This window comes from Scatophagus argus, chromosome 12, assembly GCF_020382885.2.
Source record: "Scatophagus argus isolate fScaArg1 chromosome 12, fScaArg1.pri, whole genome shotgun sequence".
NCBI classification, from domain to species: domain Eukaryota; kingdom Metazoa; phylum Chordata; class Actinopteri; family Scatophagidae; genus Scatophagus; species Scatophagus argus.
In genome coordinates this window covers 6877683-6886350 of record NC_058504.1, presented here as the reverse complement: position 1 = coordinate 6886350, position 8668 = coordinate 6877683, and the positions used below count along the sequence as shown (strand labels likewise).

At 39.2% G+C, this 8668-nt stretch overlaps 1 protein-coding gene across 1 annotated transcript; it reads left to right on the top strand.

The window, feature by feature from the left end:
• Positions 1–2825: 2825 nt before the first annotated feature.
• On the top strand, positions 2826–7619 carry grxcr1a (glutaredoxin and cysteine rich domain containing 1 a). Its single transcript, XM_046405782.1, has 4 exons — positions 2826–3337; positions 5428–5667; positions 5772–5837; positions 7180–7619. The coding sequence occupies exons 1-4, from the start codon at positions 2933–2935 to the stop codon at positions 7357–7359; spliced, it is 891 nt and encodes a 296-aa protein (XP_046261738.1). The 5' UTR covers positions 2826–2932; the 3' UTR covers positions 7360–7619.
• Positions 7620–8668: the final 1049 nt, after the last annotated feature.

Sequence of the window (8668 nt, the reverse complement as noted above, 5' to 3'; positions counted from 1 at the left end):
CATCACGCTGCGCCATTCAATTTTTTCCACTCAGCCGAGCTGACAAACAGCAGCGACTGTTAAAGTATTCATCTTTTTAAATTGCCTTTTTAATAGCAGTCGAGGTGGCTGGCAAGGCTGCATTAGCACTAGTGATGAGGAGGGCTGAAAGATGAGCTCTTCAGGTTGAACAGAATATCACTATCTCAGTGGTCTCTTGTCCAAATGTGCTGAAGTGAGATAAAATGGCTGCTCGACTCAACATGGCGCGTGTGTGTTTCAGTGAACTCTAGATAAGCATGTGTCATTTCAGGGGACTAAACAACATGGGGAGTTTTTATGTTTATTTTATCTTTATTCATCTGCTGTAGTTTTTTCTGGAACAAAGCTGCTAAACAGGTTTATCGCTGTAACAGAAAGTTATAGAGTGTGGGGGAAGGAAGACTGAGAAATTGACATAAAAAACCTAATTAAAATGAAAATGAAAATGATATGTAAATGATATGTAAAGACCAAGACGGACGTATTCCAAGAACAGTAGTTCAACTGGAAGGCTGAGCAACATAAGCAGCTTTATCCAGACAGACTGTCAAATACAAATGTAGGATCTCTAATCCATGCACCAAGACTATAAAATAAAATAAAATAATACACTATATATGCAAAAGTATTAGGACACCTGACCATTGTACATGCACAGATGTACATTCAGCAGGACTGTGTGTCTGCTTTGATCACCATGTTTAATCACCATGGTCAGGTGTCCCAGTACTTTGGTCTATACTATGTAAATCTACTCAGCGTGGTTTTAACGCCTCAAGGAAGCACGTAATTTGTTTTCGTGAGTGTGTAAACAGAAATTTACAAGAAAACGCCACAGAGCTTCTTTAACTGACACTGATCAGGCAAACAACCAAATAACTGTCACCAGTTCTGAGTGGAACGTTACTAAATCCTGATTGTTGCACAGAAACACGTCCCATCATCGTTTTGCATCGTTTTGAAACAGCAGACAGAAATCATTCATGTGAAATAACTTGGTCTAATTTACAGTAAGAAGCTGATTGAAAAAAAATAGGTTTTAGGCACCTTTCTTCAAAGATATAGATTTTTTCTTTTTAGTGATCAAGCCACCTCAGCTCATCAGAAATTCAGTTCAATGTAGACACCCTGATGGCATATAATATAGCTATTAGCATTAAAACACAGTGAACCTAAAAATGCATAACAATGGCTGTTATGGTGTCCTTATAATAAAAGACAATTTAGAGAGTTAGAGTCACTTTGGCTCACCAAGACTTTGAACCAGAGCAGACTTCCAATACAGCCTCAGGATGTCACTAAATCTTAGTTTGATGCATTACACTTTGCCAGATGGTTGTTCTTTAACGATCAGCACAATGTGACACAAACAGGTAATGACATGCTGTGTGTGTGTGTGTGTGTGTGTGTGTGTGTGTGTGTGTGTGTGTGTGTAGCTCTTACCTCAGGGGCCAAATTGCAGCACTCAAATGCTGTCACCGCTGTAAGCTGACTTGTCTCATCAGCAGGAAGCTGCTTCATCACCTGTGACACTGACACACACACACACACATGCTGAGGACTCTCTGTGGACATGCTGCTGTATTGTCTCACTGGGATATATTATATCATCACTTCTGCTCTGTGAGGATGTCCAGTGATCACCCGCACTCCTCACAGTCAAGGAATATCTGCATTCATGTGTTTGGAACAAGGTCACATTTTACGGACACTTTACATTACGGAGATAATAATAATAAAAACAGTTAAAATGTCACAAAAAAAAGAAAAATGTACTGAACAAATGAAGAGCCATTAAAATCTAAATTTAAGCATGTGCATAAATTTGTATTTGTATGCAGAGTTACATTATAGCCATATGTTATAGCCATCTTGAATTTCCCTCGGGATCAATAAAGTATCTATCTATCCATCCATCCATCTATCCATTCATCCATCCATATATACATAGCCTGTTGGTACTGTGTGCAATGCAAATTAGCTATTTGATCTCATTTAAAAATCTTCTGATAAAACACAGAAGCATCAAGCTAAAACTATAAAACATTCAAATATATATATATATATATATTTGAATGTTTTATAGTTTTAGCTTCATGTAGGCCTACAGAGTTCAACCAAGACGACATCAGTTTCTACAGCCAAACCGGCAGCTTTGTGAGATTGTCAACATAGCAGTTCTTTAAGTTAAATGCTAATGTCAGAGCTAAAATGCTCACAAGAACAATACTAATATGCTGATGATACATAAGTACAGTGTTCATTAAACTAAAATACACGTTAACCAAGATTCACATGGTTGTCAAATTAGCTAACACGCTAACCAGTTTGATGTTTTAGCATGCAGTGAACACAAGGAACTGCTGAGGGTGATGGTAGCATTCATTAGTTTTGCAGGTGTTTGGTCATTAACCAAAATATTAGACTAATTTATATTTTTAATCAACCATTCATCAGGCTTTATTGTCTGAGGATCATAAATGTCTGTATACAAGTCCAATCTGTCTCAAACAGGTGCACAAGTTGACAGTGTTAGCTGTCATCTTATCCCAGAGGTAGAAATGTTTGATGCAAGCACATAAATTAAGGCCGTTAAAAGTCTTCTGTCAAAGCTTTGGAGAAAATTGTGTGAAAACTGTGATGAATAATTAAAAGACAACTATCATTTTACGCAAGATTAGGTTGCTAGGTTGCCATGGCTGTAATGCATGTATTATTTACTGGCAGTGTGAGTCTGACTGTAAGGCAGCTTACAGGCTCTCAGTTGTTTTTAGATCTGTTCAAACGGTAAGGATTAAACGTGGTAGTAATCCATGGGAGGCAAATAGTGTGTCTGAGCTGTACCTCTGAATGAGACACAAGGAGCTGCACTGCAGTGCTGTGGACCATGTAATGTGGCACAGGGTTTGCAATGGACGGGACAATGCTGACACCAGGACAGGAAAAGCCACAGAAGCGGGTGAGGTTCCGTGTGGCTTCAGGGAACAGTGGTCGGGTGCTGAAGGAGATGTTCAAAGATGAGGGGCCTTCAGACTCACTGGATTCAGACTGCACCAGCAGCTCTGATGCTGAGAGGGCCAGCACCCCCTCTACAAGCGGAGATATACAGGGTCATCTGTATGGATACCTGGGTTCCGAGCTGGATGACAGCGAGTGTGAGCCTGATGATCTACTCATGTATGCGGGGACCACGAAGGACTGGATGTTCACCACCAAGAGGGTCAACATACTCAGTAAAAATGGGACTGTGAGAGGGGTCAAGCACAAAGTCAGCGCAGGTCAGACGCTGTTTGAAAACCTTCCAAATTCTAATGGTGTAAGTACACACTGACATTGTTTAATCGCTTTATCTATTTAAAGAATTCCCGTAATTGCTCATTTTGTTCTAAGCCTCGTAACAATTTCCATCAGTGTTGTCCTCAAGTCTAGTTACAGGAAGGAGCTACATGTAGGTGTGTGACTGGGATAAAAGCATACAATAGAAGACGAGGTCACAGAGCAATTAAAGATTAATGATGCATTTCGTTAAGTGTTTCAAGAGAAACTAATCAGGTTAATGAATTCTGAGCACCTTGCTTTCTAGTACTCCTTCAAGAAAAAGAGGTGTTTGATATTCTGAGGTAACGCTTTGCTCTTGCGCTGATACAGAGACGATGTAGAAGGTCATACTGAAGAAACTATCTCTCTGCAAAGTGGAATTAGCTGAACAAACATCGCCATCAGTAAAGCTTCTCATCATGATTAAATAAGATTATCTTTCTTTTGAGGTGACCTGCTTGAGGCAGTTGTGCCATCCCAATGAACATTTAGCGTTAGTGGTAATGCTGTGCAGACTTTGCAAATCACCTCACTTCATCAACATTTTCACTGGCATATTTGCCATTTCAGTAGCATTCAATAAAAACATCACTTTGACAAAAATTTTAAAAATACATGTTCGTTTTGATAATTGACAGTGTAGTATCTCAAGTTAGTCTCAATTCATCTCAAGTTAGTTAAACTGATTTCCCAACTCTGTAAAATAATTAGACTGAATAGACAAAAGTACTAGTCTTTCTGTGGGATTTTTTGCCCTTTCATGCAGTAGTGCATTTGTGAGGTCACACACTGATGTTGGACCAAAAGGCCTGGCTCACAATCTCTGTTCCAGTACATCCCAAAGGTGCTGAATCGGGTTGAGGTCAGGACTCTGTGAGGGCCAGTCAAGTTCTTCCACGCCAAACTCATCCAACCATGTCTTTATGGAGCTTTGCTTTGTGCACTGAGGCACAGTCATGCTGGGTTTCCTAAGACTAAGATTTCCTTTTGCTTGAAGTAAGGGACCAAGTGCAACCCTTGAAAAACAGCTCCATCCCAATACTTTTGTCTATATAGTGTAGTGACAAAAAGCTGTGTGAAAGGGAGGGTTAGCAAATATATAAAAATCTATGGTATGATGAAATTTTTGAGGGTTACAAAAATAATACATAACCTGTAAAATGGCATAAGCTTTATACTTATATTATAAACCACAATCTGTGAACACACTGTTGTCCAAACAAAGGACATGTTCTCATGAAATCAAAATAGGTGAAGTTAGATAAGTTATATAAATGTAAATACAGAGAGCCAGCATAAAAGAATGTGTCTGTTACTGAACCTACTTTGAATGAAAGCGCGGCAGCTTCTATAGATGAAGCCCCTACATGCCCTGCCAGGTTCTCCCCCACCTTGGACCTGAATACCTCCTCCACAGGTGCCGAAAGCTCCTTTGCTAGAAGTATAAATACCAACGCTCCCCCTGGTGCTCTGAGCTCCCTTCCTGGACGACGTCGGATAATAGGAGCACCACAGTTGGCATCTACAGTTAGCAACGGTTTGCAGTCACTTTAGCAACAAGTAAAGCTATTTGCCCACCAGGAAAGTCTGTAAATTACAGAATTGAGGCAGAGCAGCCAGAGGACATCAGATGGAAAGCAAGAAATATTTTTCTTTTTGAAGTATGATCCACTTTATTTAAGTTATGTTTTTGTACAGAAGCACTGATCCAGTGGCCCAATGATTGAAAAGCACTACCTTTGGGTTATTTCATTCATTCATCGTTTCAGTTAGAAATGTTGCTGATGTGGATTAGTTAAGCACTGACTAAGCTTGTAGCTACAACTTATTGCAAAACTGGTACCAAACATAAGAAATGTTCCTATAAGTGACATGGAAATATCATATCAAAATATAAAAATTCTACTATGAGCATTGATACCAATAGGAATAGTTAATTATAATAATTGTTAACTTTTAAGAGGTCAATATACATATGCCGAAATTACTGCTGGCAAGCATAAGCTCATAGTTCATTTGAATCTTATGGAGAAAAACAAACACAAAAATGTATCACTAACTACATTAAGGATTTTTACCTCCTCCTAGATGGAGTTATCTCTGGAGTTTGGGCGGATAGTGATCTACACTACGAGCTTCCGTGTGGTGAGGACAACCTTTGAGCGCTGTGAGCTGGTGCGGAAGATCTTCCAGAACCACAGGGTGAAGTTTGTGGAGAAGAACATCGCCCTGGATTGTGAGTACGGGAAGGAGTTGGAAGAGCGGTGCAAACGTGTGGGAGAACCTCCTTCATTACCAGTGGTGTTCATTGATGGACACTACCTTGGGGTCAGGCCTTATTATTCCTTTCCACTGATATCTGATGGCAACATCTTGTACAGTCACGCCAAGTTCATTGATTACCAAACTGTGACATTAAACTTGTTTTGCAGGGTGCTGAGAAAATACTTGGCATGAATGAATCAGGAGAGCTTCAGGATCTTCTGACAAAAATTGAGGTTGGTTGTCACAGTGTTCACCTTGGAAATTAGATTGTAAATAATTGATGGTGGTCAAATGGGTGATTTACTTGTGAATTATCCACTTGATTTGACACATATTGATGTTTAATTATTCATATATTTAATATTAGATTTGCAGAACAAGGTTATACATGCTTTGTGGCACATTTAAAGCATAAGGTAATTTTTAAGTCATAATAAATGAATGCTTTGTGCCTGTTTAAACTCACTGAGATGAACATGGTGTAAGCAGGAGCAGTCATTTTCCCTCACTGGTCATGTCATCAATAAATCATGAGCAAACTGCGGTGTAAAAGACACATGCGCATCAATAAGTGCCCATCAATAATGGAGGGCTTGTTATTGATTCTGCTTCCAACAGATTTGTCCAAACACACCAACGCAGAGCACATGTGCTCTGTGGCGCAAACCCAGATTGTGCTATTTCACAGTGAGCTGCAGCAACGTCTGTCTCACAAATCTTGGCCTTTTCTCAGGGCCTGGTTCTAAGCTGGAGCTCAGACCCACCTGAAGTCTTCGTACAAATACAAAACTGTGTTATGACATTTAAGCCCTGGATTCCAGTCACTGCATGCTATTAAAAGTATGCATCTCTGAAAAGGTCATGCATACACTAATCAGTGCAGACCTGGCCAGCAACATGATTTATTTATTGTGTGTTCATATCTAATTATGCTGCAAATAGATAAATAAATAAACACTTTATTTTTTTTGCTAAGATCTAAATGAGAAGATTGATACAGGTCTCATACGTGCGCACTAAATATTAAGCAGGAGACAGTCAGTTGAGCTCAGTGTTAAGGCTGAAAACACTGAAGCATCTTGCATAGCGCTGTCGAAACTGGGAGCGTTCATTCACTCATGCATGGTTGACACCACTGCTAACTTTAATGTCACATTATTCAGTCAGTGTAAACTAGCTTCTTTTGTGATGTTATATATTTGGAGAAGTTTGTTCACATCTGAAACCAGATACCAATAAATTATGTTTAACTCATTTTAAAGCAGCTAAATCAATTGTATCAACGCTGATTTTGGATATTCTTCACCTAGTGGCAGACATTGCTGCTGTCAGAAATTCTAAATATCCTTTATTCAGAATTACAACTTGGAGGCTGATGTGAACAACTTTTCTGGCTAAGTTGCTCCTAATTATGGACTAAATAATATTAAGTAAATAGATCATATGTGCCACACTATCACTTGATTAAAACAGTGACTTTGCCAGTGACTAATTGTAGTGTCTCCTGGTTCTCTGGCAATGTGGACTCTAGGAAGAGAAAATTAACAAAAAAATTATATATATCCATTTCTGTAGAGGGTACAGCATCCCCAGACGTGCCAGACCTGTGGGGACTTTGCCTTCATCCCATGCCCAATGTGCCATGGCAGCAAGATGTCCGTGTTTCGCAACTGCTTCACGGATTCCTTCAAAGCTCTCAAGTGCACTTCCTGCAACGAGAATGGCCTGCAGCCATGTGGGAGCTGCAGCCAGTGAGGATGTTAAGTGCCTGACCCAACATTCATACTTCCTTCTGTGGAACCCTAAACAGGAGCTTCAACTGGACTACAACACGGGCAGGGAAATAAATATAACAGGATTCTTCTTCCACGGCCATTGTTCGACTAAACTAATTTGTAATAAAATCTCTGAATTTGTGGAACTGGTAAGCCTCTATGTAATTCATGGTAAGAATGTGTTTGTTCAAATATGTTAATTCTTTTTGATCCAAAACAAATAGAAGGCTTCTGCCATTGGATGACTAGAAAAAGGTTTCTGCCTCGGTCTGTAAATATGCCATGAACTTGTTTCACCTCTGGTAAACATAAGCTTGTTATTTAATTAGTAAGGAGGCTCCTTCATTAACAATGTTCTCATTACTAATCCCATATCAGACAGAGTTAAGGAGACACAGGATGGAGAGGGAACATCAAGGGCTCAATTTACAGCCAGCACAGGGCATGAAAGTGGACCTTGGCTAACAGTGGAGCACCAAACATCCCTCAAACCTAACATGAAATGTTTAAAATGTAAGAATCCCAAAGCAAAAATCCTGCCTCCTAACTGAACATTATAACCCTCATGAAAACATGATTTATTGTAGGATTATTGTATTGGGCTAAATTAGCTTTAAGTAGGAGTATTTCATGAACTGGCGACTGAAGAGGAAGTTGCGCGAAACACACACTTTCAAATAAATCAAGGGCAACATATTTCAACATGTTTAATAGCACGGGTATTTCTCGATAGCACTGAAACAATTTGTTGATTGACAGAAGAATAATCATCAACTATTTTAAAATCATTTGAGCCATTTTACGAGCAAAAACGTTTTAAAATTTAAATTTGTTGTCTTTCAAGGTCTTTTCTTTGTGATGGTAAACTGAATACCTCAAGGTGTATTGGACTGTTGGTTGAACAAAAGAAGACAACTGATGATGTCACATTAGGCTTTTGGGAATTGGAATTGTGAGAAATTGTGAGATTAATCCAGAAAAAAAAAGTCAGCAGATGTTTTTGCTTCTCATAACTGCAACTTAAGAAATTACTCAAAATCTTTTTTTTTTACTGTGCAGGAAATACGTTTTTTTTTCTTTTTCAAGGATTCTGACACCTTCAGAACAGCAGTTAAGTGATCTTTTCTGATTTTGGTCAAAATCCTTATCATTTACTTCCTGGGACTCTTAGCTCTGAGTCAAATGCAGTGGTAGAACAAGAGATGCACAAAAGGGTTGATCCGGAGGCATCACAACGCAATGCTACCCATTGGTTCAATAATGTATTGGCTGCAAAGGGATTTGGGTTT

Coding starts and splice junctions, on each gene's coding strand:
- grxcr1a (XM_046405782.1), top strand. CDS start 2,933: ATGGACGGGACAATGCTGACACCAGGACAGGAAAAGCCACAGAAGCGG. Junction 3,338..5,427: donor ACCTTCCAAATTCTAATGGT/GTAAGTACACAC, acceptor ACCTCCTCCTAG/ATGGAGTTATCTCTGGAGTT. Junction 5,838..7,179: donor ATCTTCTGACAAAAATTGAG/GTTGGTTGTCAC, acceptor CCATTTCTGTAG/AGGGTACAGCATCCCCAGAC.